Source organism: Tasmannia lanceolata, unplaced genomic scaffold (genome assembly GCF_043159265.1).
Source record: "Tasmannia lanceolata isolate RefF3 unplaced genomic scaffold, GAP_Taslan_0.1 ptg000015l, whole genome shotgun sequence".
In the NCBI taxonomy this organism is placed as follows: Eukaryota; Viridiplantae; Streptophyta; class Magnoliopsida; order Canellales; family Winteraceae; genus Tasmannia; species Tasmannia lanceolata.
This window is the reverse complement of record NW_027518692.1, coordinates 38,992,411-39,009,617: the sequence shown is the minus strand read 5'-3', so window position 1 is coordinate 39,009,617 and position 17,207 is coordinate 38,992,411. Positions and strand designations below refer to the sequence as shown.

At 36.9% G+C, this 17,207-nt stretch overlaps 1 protein-coding gene across 6 annotated transcripts in view; it reads left to right on the top strand.

Annotated features, from left to right (window-relative positions):
- Positions 1 to 8,295, top strand: part of LOC143847156 (uncharacterized) — a 65,280-nt gene extending 56,985 nt beyond the window's left edge. For 5 of the 6 annotated variants that reach the window (XM_077355874.1, XM_077355873.1, XM_077355872.1 and 2 more), the window contains 6 exons: positions 1,251 to 1,333; positions 2,883 to 2,934; positions 6,633 to 6,701; positions 7,089 to 7,175; positions 7,270 to 7,331; positions 7,734 to 8,295. In XM_077355874.1, the coding sequence (XP_077211989.1) occupies positions 1,251 to 1,333; positions 2,883 to 2,934; positions 6,633 to 6,701; positions 7,089 to 7,175; positions 7,270 to 7,331; positions 7,734 to 7,959 (579 nt within the window). In that variant the 3' untranslated portion in view covers positions 7,960 to 8,295. The remainder of the gene's footprint in view (positions 1 to 1,250; positions 1,334 to 2,882; positions 2,935 to 6,632; positions 6,702 to 7,088; positions 7,176 to 7,269; positions 7,332 to 7,733) is intronic. The other variant, XM_077355871.1, reaches the window with a different exon arrangement.
- The last annotated feature ends 8,912 nt before the right edge of the window (positions 8,296 to 17,207 follow it).

Genomic DNA, 17,207 nt, shown 5'->3' with positions numbered 1-17,207 from the left:
TACCTAGCTGATTTTTTGGGCACACCCTATCAATGTAAGGACCTATCAAATGAATGGTTTGGATCACCAAAAGAATGTGGGCCCATTTTGCCTCCACGGTGTAGCTTCACTTTCCTCATATATATATATATATATATATATATATATATATATAGGGATTTTTTACCAATACATCTAATCTATTAAGTATACTTTGCCAAATGTTTAACTTTTCATAACATGCTTCCAATAGCTCCATAGGTGTGACTTATGGTGAAGTTTTTGAACCCCTCCGTAGTGAAGGGGTTCAAAAAAAATATTTAGTTATTTAAATGGTGAAGTTTTGAGGGCGAGGCTTGGCGCAACGATAAGGTTGCTCCATTGTGACCAGGTGGTCACGGGTTCGAGTCACGGAAACCCCTCCGCTGGGATTGAAGTAGCCCATTCGAAAAAAGTGACTCTAGATATTTTGAAAGAAGCAGGCTACCTTGCAGCAAAGCCAACAATGACGCTTATTGAGCAGAATAACTGGCTGAATGAGAAGGACGACAAAAGTTTGATTGGTGCTACTCGTTTCCAACTATTTGTGGGTAGATTAATTTATCTATCTCTTACGCAACCTAATAATGCATATGTTGTGAGTGCCACCAGTTCTTCATGCATGTCCTAAGGACCCCACAATTGGATCCACTCTATCACATTATGATGTATCTAAAATCCTCACCCGGTGAGAGGATTGCTATCTTGATTAGGATTTTCTACATCTGATCCTATGAACCTGTATTGTGACAAAATAGGGTTTACATATGTTTATAGGGGCAAAATTGTATTTTCTGCATCTTTCACTTATGAGTGGCAGTCCTGTAATTATTTTATATCATTAATATAAAAAGGAGAGAGAGAGAGAGAGAGAGTGGTCGACCAACACACACTCTCTCTCCCCATTTCTTTTCCATCTCTTTCCTCTTCTTAATTCAAGAAATCACTTCACTATTTTCCACTATTCTCAACTTGCCAATAGTTGGGGCTGCGACATTCAAATTAGTCTAAGTCACCTGATTCACCATATCTTTGGTGAATATAATTACAAAAATTTCAAGTGTCATGATATTGGATATGCTTTAAGTTGGTCTTGTTGTTACTCACAAATTAGCTATTTAAATTTGTGTGTTATGAGAGTGGATGCCTAAAGCTTTCTTGTTTAGTTTGCTCATATGAATGAAACTTTTGTGCTAAAATTGTTGTGATTGCTTTATATTATCTTTATAAAGGAATTTCTGGTGAAAGAGGCTGACAGAATTGAGCTCATGGCAATGCTGGGTTCGTTTGGAGCGGTTGTCAGTTCTTGTCAAATGTATCCTTGACTTAATAGTGCATCAGTGATTATACTTATTATAATTCCATGAGAAAACTTTCCATGTACTTACAATATAGTTACGTCGTATCTGCATATCCATAGGAATGATTCAATATTGCCGGTTACTGTTATGTCTTCCCACATTCTTTGGTATTGAGCTGGTTTACCTCATTAGCATGATGCACAACTTATAATGCACAATTTTTCTAGGATGAGCCTTGAGTTCCAAATAATGCCTTAATTTTCTTATAATATTCAAACAGAAGTTTAAGAATAGAATGCTTCAATGAATTTATTGACATAGTTCTAAATTTCCACAGAAACCGACACGAAACGACCGAAATGTTTCTGTTTCCATCCTTGCCCAAACACCTACCGAAACTGAAATCTGGAGCAAAATCAAAACCATAAGTGTATGAGTGGTATATTGTAATAGTATATTTTGCATACACCACATTTATATGAATTGCACGTGAAATGTGGTGTATGCAAAATATACTGTTACAATATACCACTCGTACACTTATGGTTTGATTTCGCTCTGCATTTCAGTTTCGGTATGTGTTTCAGTGGGGATGGAAACAAAAACATTTCGGTTCTTTCGCGTTGTTTTCAGTGGAAATTTAAAACCATGGTTAGTACAACGGTAGATTGATTTTGGTTGATGCATTTCGGTCATTTCGGTTTCGGTGGGGATGGAAATGGAATCATTTCGGCCGTTTCATGTCGATTTCAGTGGAAATTTAAAACCATGGTTAGTATAAGAGTAGATTTGTGTGTGTGTGTGTGTGTGTGTGTGTGTGTGTGTGTGTGTGTGTGTGTGTGTGTGTGTGACCTTCTTGTAATATTTTTAAATTGCTATTGTATAAATATGAAGAGAAAGGTCATGAGGGCATAACACTCTTTATTCCGACCTCTTGTTTCTCTCTTCTGCCATCTTCTCTTCTCTTTTGTCCTCTTATCTTTAATTCTTTAGTGATATATCCGCTCCTTTTCATTACTTGGGACACCCAAATCTAGTGTATCTATGACTGGCAGAGGACCAGACTTAAGTCATGGGGGGGAGTATTCAACTGCCCAGATTGCCACGTACACTGATTTCGGGTGTCCCAAGTAATGAAAAGGGGCGGATATATCACTTCCCTTCTATAATTCAGTTTTAAATTTCATAATAGTAATGAAATTGGATAATAGCTTTAGTTTCTTTCAAACTTGGGTCTCTTAGAAGCTTCCTGTAAAGAATAACACTTGTGAGTTGTGATATGAAGGTGTTTAAAACCGTCGAGAGGCAGAAAATACTTGGACACATAGCAGACTAGTATTCCCCATTTTTTATTTTTTTACTATTCAGATTCCATCTTTCTTCTGTGCAATACCTTATTCTTTTCTCATATTTTACATCACACTGGTCATTGCTTGTTGTACATTCCAGATGAGCTGCTAGATACTAGATGATGTTTTTAAAATTTAACAAATAAATATGGTACTTTTGATCTCTTCTTGTGTTAAGAATTTCAACATCCAATTCCCTTAACCACTTCTACAGAAGCATACTTGAGCGTCATGAGCTCCGATCAATCCATTGGACAGCTGCTGCAGTAAATCTCTCTCTCTCTCTCTGATTGTGCTTGTGCTCATGCGTGTGTCGGTATATGTAGTGCCAAAAACTTGCATCTGCCTCAAAGTCTTGAAGCAAGAACACAACTGTGTTTAAAAGAATACTTCTTTTTTTTTTCTGAATGATAGTTTGAGAAAATTTACCATTGTATGATTTGTTTTGGACACAAGAACCCATGGGCACGCAGAATGAGATATTTTTGTCTTATAATTGCTAGAGTGCCATGCTTCAAGATCACCCAAAAGGGCACTTGTATGTACATACAGAGATGCATGCCAATTTACTATTTCCCCTTTTATCTCAGTCGATGGAAAGTCATTTAAAGTTTCAAACTGGATCATACTTAATCTGTTAAAGTGATTGAAGTCATATATTACTTAAAGCAAGATAAACAACGTACCTGAATTTCAAAGTCTTTTGTTAGATGGGACTTGAGACTCAAAACAGTTGCATTATGTGGAAAAAAAAAGTCATGAGTTCAATTTCTTAAAATGGTGCACTATTTTCCAAAAAGCAGCCTTACGCATATTCTTTATCTACATTTTATTTGGAATAGAATATGAGGGATTCCACTTTGCTATCTCATGCACTTAATACTCTACAATTTTATAAGGTCGAACCAAATTTTTAAGTCAATATCTGTAGTAAAGCCGTCAGTATGAAGTGTTATGTAGCCCAACAGTATTTTGATGTCAGAATGAGATGTTTTCTTAAGAAAGCTAGCTTTATTAGAACACAAATAACAGAAGATTTACAAATGTGTGAGGAGCATACCCATAGACATGGAGCATCCCCATCACCTATAGTAACATAGAAACCCAAACAAGTTACATGAAATTATGAAGATATCATTAAAACAAAACACACATCATCAAAACTGGTTTGGTGAAACCGGTGGTTAGGATACTCAGTATCATCCTCACATTTTACATAGTCCTAGGTGTCAAGTATGGCCTTTTGGATGTTGAACACCTTTGATCGTTTGACTGTATTACAGATAGTCTGCCTCTTGGTTACCTTTTACAGAATTTTGAGAATAGATACATTCTGAGTTGGTACCTAATTAGTTAGAAAGATGGACATTATTTCATGGTGATTTACAATGTAGGAAACTAACTTTATTCTGATATTTTTGGTGATTAATGAGATTTTTATCGTCTCATATAATAGATGGATTTACTCGTCATATGGTGATGTATTGTGTGAATATTAAAAAAAAAATGGTGATGTATTATTTGGTAAAAATTTCTAATTTATTTAACTGGAAATTGAAGAAGCCAACAAAAATTTAAGAGTTGCAAAAATACGGATTACTGAAAACAATAGACAACGTTTTGGGTTTCTGGCTTGTAGGACTTGATGCATGGCCAGTTACAAACTATGTCGCCTTCAAACAACAAAAGTGGATGAGAAATGACCTTTAGTTGCGTGAAGCAAAAGGAGTGGAGAAGTGTCAAAACTAAAAGAATTAGGAAGTAATGTGCTGCAGTTCGGAAGTGGTGAACTCAATCTTGAGGATTAGAATCCAGCTTGCAAGTTACGTAGCCAAGTACAACAGACAAAATCAAGAAGACTTAATCTCTATCAACATTCATTCAAAATAGAGTAAAAACCCATCAACTAAACGAATGTCACACCGTAACTTTGACATATGGACCTACGGAACCTGGGTATTTGCATAAAATATGCTAGAAAATGGTAACACATCAATGGAAAGCTGAAGCACATTGGGGCTTTAAAGGGTTGTGCTTGGGTTAACTTGTACCTAAGCAGCAAAATTTATTTAGGTCCAAACTTGTGACTAATTTCTAAGCTCCAGCATGGCCTGCCCAAATTTATTAAATCCTGCATGAGATCCTGCATACCGGTTCTTTCTACTATAATTGTGGTTGTCATGTGGGCTCGTTGCTCAATGTTGATGCAGGAAGATCGAATGTTGAACATATATTTCTCTCCAATGCCAAATCTGGAGGAAGGGTCTATAGAAGGGACGCTTTGGATGAAAAGGATGTGTGAAAATTAGGGTTTTGGCTCCTAAAATATGTTATGAGATTGGAAAAATATTTTTGCTAGGTTTAGGGTAGGTTTAGAGCGGCACAGACATATGCTGAGTGGTTAGGAAGGTGTAAAATGAGTTTTGGGACAAGATGAGAGAGACACGGGATATGGATGGATCAGAATGATGTTTCTACGGTTGAGAAATTTTTTTAATGGATATTTTAGGGATTTTGTGTAAAAGAAGAGCGAAAAATAATGCAATAGAGGTTTTCGGGTTCCCGAGAAGGTGATTTATAGGAAAAACTAGAAAAAAGAAACATGAAAGAAATAAATAGCAAGGTCGGAATCTCACCAACCAAAAACCCAAGGCATCACACCAAGGGGTTCCTAGGCATCGCACCATAGGGATGATCAAGGCACCGCACCTTTGCAAGAGTAGACATCACATCCACACAAGAGGAAAAAAGCTCAACCCTAAAGAAAAAAACCAACACTTTTAGACCAAAGTACCCTCTTGCTTGCTTCCTACTTAAAAATCCCATAATACTCAAGTGGGGCCTCTTTAAAACATACATAACTCAAAGAGCTTAAGTTATTTTGATGGGAAAAGACTCTAATACCCCTATTATAACTTAAAGGACTTAAAAGACATCTAAAACACACTTAAAAATTAAAATATCGCCCTACGATGGTCCCCATCAAATGTCTTTTAAGACCCAACCATGTTGGTCCGTGTGCCTGTGTATGACTTAGTTGCCAGGTGCAGCCCACCGGATTTCTTGGTAAAGTACCTACTTTCAAAGGTGCTTCTAGTGCGCTTGGACCGATTTCGTGCTTGTGAATATCAAACCTCCTATACATGATAGATTTTAGTTATCTAGGGAACTGTATTGCATTTATTGTATGGTTAAAACATTAATGACATAGTTATGGATAAGATGAACAACATCTGTTTTGCTTGTAGTGTGCTTGGACTGATTTCGTGCTTGCATGTATCATTCCACCTTGGAGTAGTGTGCTTGGACTGATTTCGTGTTTGCATGTATCATTCCTCCTATTTCCAAGGTGCTTGTAGTGTGCTTGGACCGATTCCGTTTTTGCAAGTATCATTCCTCCTATACATGATAGAATTTAGTTATCTATGGAACTTGTGAAACAAGCAATTACTCCAAAAGCTTGATCTGTTGGAGATGCCGTTAATTAATCTTTTATACTTCGACACCCCCCCTCAGGTGTGGCACCTCTTTTTTAGGGATGGCCTACATGTAGCACATGTGGCACATGTGTCCCCTCTTTTGGGGTGGCCATTACATGTGGATTTTTCTAATATCAATGAGTTTTGAACCCAGAACCTGGCTCTGATACCATGTGAAACAACCAATTACTCCAAAAGCTTAAGCGGTTGGAGATGGCGTTATTTAATCTTTTATACATTAACAGAACTGTATTTCATTTATGACATGGTTAAAACATTAATGGCATAGTTATGGATGAGATGAACAATACAGTTTGAAACTCTGAACTATTTGGTTTTTTACTCTTTTTTTGTTACAACACTGAATAGATTTTTCACTGGTTGCAATTTTTGCTATGTTAACTTTATATGACATGATATTTCTGAAGCCTTCCCCATTTAAAAAAAAAAATGAATTATCTTTTTTCTGTTTCCTTTGAGTGCAGGTGCTACCGTTCATTGGATTTGCAGTGGCAATGTTTTTATTTTACTCTTTGGTCCCAGTTTTGCTTAAGGTATGCATTGGTGGTCATCTATCTTAGTCTGTGCATGATGCCTGAAAACTGGAATCCCGTCCAAAACCTTTCAAAACAAACCGTCTGGTTCGTTATATAGTATCCAGTTTCTCTTCTTCCAGATACTGTATCTCTTGTAATGTTTTGCGTGCTTTGATAAATAAAGACTCCTACTGTGAAAACATACCTCATTACATTGGATAGAAATTATGAGAACTAAACTGAAGTCATCAACACATGTTTTTTGTCTACTTCACATAACTGTAATAAATATTCAGGAAAATTCTATATAGTCACTTGGCAGCGATTATCTTATTTTGTGCCATTTACCATTTCCATTTCAAATTATGTTTTATGTATAGCTGAACTTCATATTTCATGTTGCAGATGAGTGGGTCTACCATGCTTAATCTCTCTCTGTTGACCTCAGACATGTGGGCCGTTGTTATCCGCATTTTTGCATATCATGAGAAGGTTGCAACCCTTTTTTCATCTTTATTTTCGTTGTTATGCTTGAGATTATTCATTATTGTAAGAACTTATTAAGGCAGATAACAATCCAATGCAGGTTGACTGGATGTACTTTATAGCCTTTGCCGCGGTTGCAGTGGGGCTTGTAATTTATTCATGGTATCTTCATTTCTATCACATATGATTCAATTGGGTATTTTCATATATGCTTAGGCCATGTTTGGAAACCATGAATTGTTTTTTCACCGAATATTAGTTTACCAAGTGGTGGTGGGGGGGGTAGAAAGGGTGGGAGAGGGAGAGAATTGAGACAGCAAGAGGAGATGGTGCAAAGTGGCTGAAAAAAATTGGAAAAATGGAACTCAATTTTGAATTGAGCTTTTCTTTTCCCTTTTTCAGCCATTTCTCACCCTCTCCTCACCTCACGCCCTCTCAATTCTCTCTCTCTCTCTCTCTCTCTCTCTCTCTCTCATTGGATAAACTAATATTTCATGGAAAAAATTTCCATGGCTGACAAAAATGTTAGAAACTTCCTCACCTCCATTTTCATCAATTGTGTAGGGGTGCAAAGGACGAGGATGAGACTAGAATTCAGGCGGTGGACACCAACGTGCAGCCCAAGGAACAGGATGAGGAGACTGGATTAAACAATTCAGTTCAAGGATATACAACTGAGAGCCAGAAAATAGATGGTAAACAGCCGTCCTTTGCTCCAGTTTTTGTTGCAGAAAGTGCCTCCATTGATAACAAGAACTCCGAAAAAGATGTCCAAGAGAAAAGTTCTTGATGAAAAAAAAAATCTCTAGTAGGGAAGGGTCCTTAATTTCATGCTCATCGGCAAAGGGCGATGACAAGGAAGCAACGCCATTGTCGGATGATGAACTTGGTAGAAACAGCATGGCCTGCAGTTCACGACGAAGGAGTTGGCATAATTGTTTAAGCTTGCGCAAATTCAGAGAAATAAGTCAAAATTGATAGGTAAAATATCCATGTAGGATATGGGTATTTTAGAGGTGTTATGTTTTTTTGGTTGGCCGGGTTCCATGACAGTTGGGTCTTTCTTTTGTAATCATTTTATTTGAAAATATATTATGTTACCTCTCTCAATAAGTTCATTTAATAAGTCTTGTCTAAGTAAAATGCAAGGAAACTCGTATCTGAAGTTTTAAAAGCAAAGTACATATCCGAAGAAGCTAAGAGCAAGAAATTTGTAGCGAGTCATTTTTAAATTTCTGAATGACTGATGATAAATTATTTGTCGATCAACTTCATGACATCCAACATATCATTAGTGAAATTCATAATCAAAATATGAGGAATGATAGATACAAGGGAGCCCTTGCGTAAAGAGCCAAAAAAGGGCTTTTGATTGGATCCATGCCATCAAATGTAACTGATTTTACCTTTTCAACTGATTTTAAAATGTAACTGAAAATGACATGGATCCAATGAAGAACCCTTTTGCGGCTCTTTATGCAAGGGCTCCCTTGTATCTATCATTGCTCTCAAAATATTAGTTTGGATGGTAATTTTATTATTCCTTCGTAAATAAACTTCTACGTTCATGCAGGGGCGATGCCAGAAATTTTGCACAAGGGGGGCAAAAATTATAGTAATTTTGTATCTATCTTGAAATTAAGATAGAAAAAATTTCTATCTGAAATTTTGCACAGGGGGGCAAAAATTATAGTAAATTTTCCACAAAAAAGGGAGATAAAAATGGTAAAATTAAAATTTTAAACTTATTTTCTATCTTAGGGATGATTGGAAAGGGGGGCATATTTTTTAAAAAAAGGGGTAAGTATTAAAAAATAAAGGCATATATTTTTTTTTCCAAAAAAATAAGGGGGGCAATTGCCCCCCTTTCCTCTCATGTGGCATCGCCCCTGCGTTCATGGAAAGTCTTAAACATAAGAAGGGGGTGACCTAATTAGAATGAATATAGTCCCTAAAGGCGAGGTCTCTTCTTAAACATTAGAGAGGAGGAAATGCCTTTTGATGATTTGGCTCGATTCCTCTTAAGTGGAGGAAGAGTTGAGACTTTGAGATGACATTGAATAACATGACTAATTCTTCCAAAGTGAGTAAAGGTCTACACAACCCTTTCAATCTGGGAAAGGAAATCAGAAGAGGCACCAACACTTTCTGTTAAAAACAAAATGAAGAAATGCTCATGTTTCCATTGTGGAAAGGCTAACCACTACAAGAATGAATACAATCTTCTTATGAAGTCAGATGAAAATAGACATAAAAAAAGAATTTGTCGGCATGATTTCCAAAGTTAATCTCCTAAAAAATGATGGTACATGGTGGATAACATAGATGCATCTAGACATGTCAGCAAAGACAGGCTGCATTCTCAATATACGAGAATGTTGAAGATTGTGATGTTCTCTGTATAAGAAACTTCTCACTCGATGAGGTTAAAGGAAAGGAGAAAGTAGAAATAAACTTAAGAAAAAATTCTTAAATTTTACTAGCGTATAACATGTACCAGTTGTTGGGAAGAAGAATCTTGTCTTTGACAGCATTTTGAATAAGAATAGTACCTTTATAGCGAATGACATGTATGATGGAATGTTGAACGTCAAGATTTTTAAAATTAATGTTTATGCTTGTATGCTTGATTCTTATCTTTATGGCACGATCATCTAGGACATATAAATATTAGAAAAATGAATGACATGATTAAATTAAACTTAATACCTAAGTATAATGAGGACATTGTAGATGAATGTAAAATATGCATGCAAACCAAAATGATGACTTTCTTTTCTTAGGGTAGAAAAATCTTCTACTGTGTTAAAGCTTACATATATTGATGCATGTGATTTACATAATACTCTCACTAGGGGAGGTAAAAACTAGTTTTTTACTTTATTGATAATTTTGTATATTGTTATATTTATCTTTTTATGCCATAATGATGAAGTTTTGAGAGAGTTTAGATACAAAATGAAGTAAAAAATTAGAGTGAAACCAAGATGAATTGTCTTAAGTTAGATAGAGGTGGTGAATACCACTTATTTGATTTTTATGAATTTGTACGTATAATTTATGAATTTTTATGCCTTATACATCACAACAAAATGGTGTCGCAGAAAGAAAGAATGAAACCATAACTGCAAAGATTAATACAATGTTAGTTAATTCAAGTTTAAATAAAAGTTTTTGGGGTGAAGTTTTAGCAACAACTTGTCACAAATTAAATTGAATTCCCAATAATGAGACTAGCAACAGACACAAGTGCGAGTGATTGTGAAGCAAAGAGAAATGCTCACCTATGAAGATGAATCAATTCAGTCATGTATTTAATTTTTGGAGAGAAGCTACGAAAAGAAAAGGTATACATTGCAGAAAAGTAAAAATAGATGCAAATGTTAAGACATGTTTGATTTTGGTTATGGGACCTCTTCTTCTGAGGTAGTCCCACCAGCCACTGTTCCACTCGTGTCTCTAGCTTTCATAGCACAAGTCATCTAGCTAGAGGTGGTGCCATATGATAGTGCACTGCAGATAACGTTGGCAATGGGGCACTAGTGGTGCCTTTTGGCGCAATTACAATTTATTTTAATTGGATCTGGGCTGTAGATTATGATCCGTGTTGATCTTGAATGAATGGTGTGATCTGATAATGAGCAGATGAGATCGATCATAAGCAGATGAGATATAGACCATATGATCATGACCAGATGAGGACTATTGGTTGAACTCGATTGGGTTCAATCTTTAAAGCACAAGATCACAGAACAAATGCATATCAACGACACAAACTAGATCAAGCGTAATTCATACCACATGTTGGTGATCATTTGTGGTCCAATGATCAAATAACTGTTGCAGGGCAGACCAAGACTATCATTTTCTATAGGAATACAAAACTGTATCTACATGTTTATTGTTTTAAAAAAGGCTCTTCTTATTGAAAATCATAATGAAAATTTTATAACGCCGGAGAAAATAACCCATTTCTATATTGCCTTTGCCATTAACTTGTAGCACTAGATTTTTATATTTATCAGGCGAGTACTGAAAGAAAGGAAAATGAAAGCACTGAGCAGGATGCTCTCTCAAACGCTAAAATAAATTGTTCTTACCTGTTTTTGAAGTATCTAGATAAGTTATATTGAATTATTTCAACATTTCAAATTACTTCTCTAAAAGCTTTTTATTTTATTTTCTTTTCTTTTCCCCTCATTCTATTCAAGAGAGTGAGAGATTAATTTCTTCTAGAAACACATGCAGTAGTTTCCTAAAATGGCTGGCATTGTAAAAGCACCATCCTTTTTCCAGATATTACGATTCACCCAAGCGAAAAAACCCGGCAAAATTCTTTATAAATCCCTCCACCGTTACCCCTAAAAACCATCCTTCTCCGTCTTGAAGAGAGGAAGAAAGATGGTTTTTAGGGGTAGGGGTGGAGCGGTTTATAAAGAATTTTGAAGGGTTATTTTGCAAAGGTGAATCGTAATATATGGGAAAAAAAGATAGCGGTTTTGCAACACTCATCAATTTTAGGAAATTATTGCATCTGTTTCTTAAAGAAATTAATTTCCCACCCTCTCCAATAGAATGAGGGGAAAAGAAAAGAAAATAAAATAAAAAGCTTTGGCAAAAGAAATTTGAAATATTGAAAAATTCAACATAAATTGTCTAGATATTACAAAAACTGGTAAGCGCAATTTAATTTAGGGTTTGAGAGAGCATCCTGCTTAGGGCTCTCTTTTTCCTTTTTTGCCAGTAAATCATGCCTAATAAATATGAAAAACTACTTTGCAAATTACCGAAATGCAATGTAGAAATGGGTTAACTTTTTATGGGGTTTTAAAATTTTAATTTTCAATAGCAAACGTCTCAATTAAAACAGCCATTTTTGTAACATAAAACATGAGATAGATATAACTTACAAAAATGAATTGATGATGCCGAATCTGGTTCCACAATCAATGGATGGTAGAGCTCCAGCATGTATTCGCTTTGTGCTGATAGAACACACATTGGAGGTCCTGGAGTCGTGATTTAGGGAGACCACTCCGATGCTCAAGTCAGAAATCGGCGCACAAGAGAAGCAAGCAATGAAACTAGTAGGCTATTGTAGTAATTGAAGATGGTGATGATGTTGACGATGACGGGAAGATGAGTACCTTTGAGCATGGAGATCATTTTATAGGGGGCAGTTTAGGAGATGATTCCACGATGTGCTAAATATAAACGAGAACAGGTTGGCAAAAATCCCAGTTCAGATACTGTGTCATTTTGTAATTAATTTTTATTCGTGTTAGGTGTAAAATCCGCACTCCCTATAAGCGTACGAAACCTGGAACCCAATTAAAACCCGAAACTGAATGTAACACCCGGTTACACTTTACGAGTTTCGTTATCAATTAAATCATGGCGTTCTTACCAAAATTAGATTGTGGTTGTGATGGGAATAGGGTGTCACTATCAAATATCCGTTTTGGTTAATTATTAGAACCGAGTGTCATTATCAATTTGAGTTTATAACTATAACATTGAAACGGGGTATATTATCAATTAACTATAATGATTTTTTTATCTTGGAAAATGGAGTGTCGTTATCAAATGGAGTCTATGAGTATTCTTGGAGTAGAGTTTCATTATTAAAAAATTAGCCTATGTTAGACGTGCCCACAGCCCAACGAGCCTCTCATCTTTCACCCCCAAAGTCAGACAGGAATGGGTAAAGAAAAGCACTCCTGCTCCCCCACCAATAGAAAAAGACCCTGAATGTGTTCAAAGCCTTCCAAACCTCCTAAGGGAGAAAGATATAAAATCAGAATGCCCAACTCAAAAACAGTTTTTCAGTATTCTAGACAATCTAGACCCTGGAGCATTATCCAACATTGAGCAAGACAATCGGATTTGACAAAAGGATTCAACATTCTTCAAGACCTAGACTCATAAGCCATATAAGACAATGCCAATCAGGACTCAGATGCAATGACTGATGATGAAGAGAGTGAAGAGGACTCTGATCAGATAACCACTCCGACCCTGAAGAGGTTTCCTCACTAGAATCCTCCTCAGAAAAGGAGGACGATCAAACAAACACAAAAGGTCCAAAAAAATCTCTCAAAAAAATGTATCCTGCGCGGATGAACGTAATCAAGTCCACCTGATTCCCGTCGAGGATGAGGATAGTGGTGAAGAAGAGACTCCAAAACTTGAAGAATCAAATGAATCATGGCAAGAAGTTCACAAGAAAATTTGGCCAAAACAAGAGCCCAACATACCCCTTCCAAATTAGCTAATTATGTAATTCACATGTATTGAGCATTTTGATCTCTTAGACTTAGTGTTTATCGCTCATATGTGCTGAGCCTTGGTTCTCCCTCTCTCGCATGTTCCGAGTTAGGATTGGTTTTGGGCATTTATTGTATCATAATTCTCTTTATCTAATAAATTGGTAGGGCTCCCTGCTAAACCCCAACTTACCCATCCAAAAAAAAAAAAATTTGCCTATGTTTAAATTCATAGAAAGTGGTGTCATTATCAAAATCCAGTCTATGTTTAAAAATGGGCTCTCTTTATTAAAAATTAAGTTAGTTGTTCCCTTAAAAGGGAGCTATCCTTATCAACATTGACTCAAATTGTTGTACGGTTGTGTGTGTTGGGGGGGGGGGGGGGGTGGGGGGGTGCGTGGGCAAGAGATAAAGAGAGTGGGAGAGATCTCAGGAGATCTCCCCATAACCACAGAACTCACCACAACCCCACTCTCCCATAACAGCCCACGACACCTCCCTCTCCTTGCAAAACCGAGCACCCACTCCTCTTCATCCACCCTTATCAGAGTTGGGGGGAGTTAATACCCATATTTCCCCACCATCGCTTATAAATACCAAAGAAAATGAAGCTTACCACATGAACCAGGCTTATAGGATGTAAATAGATCTTTAAGAAGCTCAAAGTAGATAAAATTATTGAGAAGTTTAAAGCAAGGTTAGTAGCTAAAGGATTTGCCTAGAAAGCCAAAATAGATAATTTTAACACCTATGCTACAGTTGATAGGATTCCAACAATAGCATCTATTTCCATGTTCCATATTTATCAAATAGCTGTTAAAACTATATTTTTAAATGGTGAATATAAGTGTTGCAGATATGATATAAGTATTAGAATGATGGGAAGGAACAATGACTTATTTCTAACCCAATTTCATTACAAGAGCTCCTCATGTGTCCCCCAAATGATGAAATTATATGGCCCCTTTCTCCACTTGAAAAATTCTATATTTATAAAAATTAATCGATTACAAGACATGAATTATATGAGAGAGAGAGAGAGAGATTATATGATGTTTGAGTGTATTTAATTTTCCAACAAAAACTACAACTGAAGCTCTCTCTCTCTCTCTCTCTCACACACACACACACACACACACATATATATATATATATATATATATATAGAGAGAGAGAACGGTTCCTACACATATGTGTAGAGAGTTCTCTACACACTAGCTTAAAATACAGTGGGGCCCATATTGTTTGGGTGATCCAAGCCATCCATTTTAAAGGCCCTTACATAGATAGGGTGTCTACAAAAAATCAGATCCATAAGATCATCCCAACCCTACGATTTGTGGAGGTAAAATGGATGTCTTTAAACCTTCACAAATTAGTTCAATTTTTGCCTCTACAGTTCGAATGGTTAGGATGATCCTATGGATCTGATTTTTTGTGGACACCCTATCTATTTGAGGGCCTTAAAAATGAATGGTTTGGATCACCCAAATAATGTGGCCCCCACTCTATTTTAAGCTAGTGTGTAGATAACTTATCTACACATGTGTGTAGGAACCGTTTTCTCATATATATATATATATATATATGAGGAAAGTGAAGCTACACCACCGGTGTAGTTAACTTAGCTACACCGCCGGCTTAAAATACAATGGGCCCACATTGTTTTGGTGATCCAAACCATTCATTTGATAGGCCCTTACATTGATAGGGTGTGCCCAAAAAATCAGCTAGGTAGGATCATCCCAACCCTTCAAACTGTGGAGGCAAAAATGGACAGATTTGTGAAGGTTTTTACACGTTCATTTTTGCCTCCACAAATCGTAGGGTTGGGATGATCCTACCTAGCTGATTTTTGGGGCACACCCTATCAATGTGAGGGCCTATCAAATGAATATTTTGGATCACCAAAACAATGTGGGCCCATTGTATTTTAAGCCGGCGGTGTAGCTAAGTTAGCTACACCGATGGTGTAGCTTCACTTCTCTCTCTCTCTCTATATATATATATATATATATATATAGAGGAAACTGTTGGTGAGCTTAAGCTCACCAAACTTATGGTGAGCTAGCTTGCCCAATCACATGGGTCCCACATTTTGGGGAGTGATCCAAACCATTCATTTGCAAGGCCTTATCATAGATAGGGGGTGTACCAAAAATCAGCTCCATAGGATCATCCTAACCCCTCCATTTGTGGAGGACAAAAATGGACAGACACAAATTTGCCCCATTTTTGTCCTCCACAAATGGAGGGGTTAGGATGATCCTATGGAGCTGATTTTTGGTACACCCCCTATCTATGATAAGGCCTTGCAAATGAATGGTTTGGATCACTCCCCAAAATGTGGGACCCATGTGATTGGGCAAGCTAGCTCACCATAAGTTTGGTTTGGTGAGCTTAAGTTTCCTCATATATATATATATAGAGGAAAATGTTGGTGAGCTTAAGCGCCCAATCACATTGGGGCCTACTTTGTTAGGATGATCCAAAGCATTCATTTGAAAGGCCCTTACATAGATGGGGTGTGTACCAAAAATCAGCTCCATAGGATCATCCTAACCCATCCATTTGTGGAGCTCAAAAATGGACAGACATTATTTGTCCACAAATCTGCCCATTTTTGTCCTCCACAAATGGAGGGGTTAGGATGATCCTATGGAGCTGATTTTTGGTACACACCCTATCTATGATAGGGCCTTGCAAATGAATGGTTTGGATCACCACAGAAAATGTGGGACCCATGTGATTGGGGCGCTTAAGCTCACCAACAGTTTCCTCATATATATATATATGAGGAAACTGTTGGTGAGCTCACCAAACTTATGGTGAGCTAGCTTGCCCAATCACATGGGGGCCTACTTTGTTAGGATGATCCAAACCATTCATTTGAAAGTCCCTTACATAGATGGGGGGTGTACCAAAAATCAGCTCCATAGGATCATCCTAACCCCTCCATTTGTGGAGGACAAAAATGGACAGACACAAATATGCCCCATTTTTGTCCTCCACAAATTGAAGGGTTAGAATGATCCTATGGAGCTGATTTTTGGTACACCCCCTATCTATGATAAGGCCTTGCAAATGAATGGTTTGGATCACTCCCCAAAATGTGGGACCCATGTGATTGGGCAAGCTAGCTCACCATAAGTTTGGTGAGCTTACCATGATTTAAATTCTTTGGTTCTCATTATAGGTAGGATCTGCACAGGATTAACCTAACCCTATGATATATTTGGTGTTAAAGGTACGACTTATATAGTTCAAAAAAAAAAAAATTTATATAGAAAAACGAAGAGCACGTTTGGATGCAGGGAATTGTTTTTCATGATAAATTGCCGTTTCCAAGTGCAGATGAGGGTGAAGTCGCTGAAAATCAGGAAGCAAAATCTTGAAACTAGTGTCTCCACGAGATTTATCATGAAAAACAATTCATGGGAGCCAAATGTGGCCTAAAAGACAAGATGCTTTAAAGAAATATCAAAACATGGTATTGCTGATATCATTTCCTTAGTGAAAATGATGAACTTAGTACATAGTGTTTTTTTTGGGGCGGTGATAAGTTCACCCCCTTCTATTACAATATTCCCCTTATTTTTCAAAATGGAATGTACAGCCCACACCATAGGATGATCCAAACCGTCCATTTGATGGGCCACAATGTAAATAGGTCGTGCTCCAAAAAATCATTTCTATAGAAAATGATCCTAGCCGTCTGATCTATTGAGGTTTGATCTATAGATCAGAGGGCTAGGATCATCCTATGGAAATA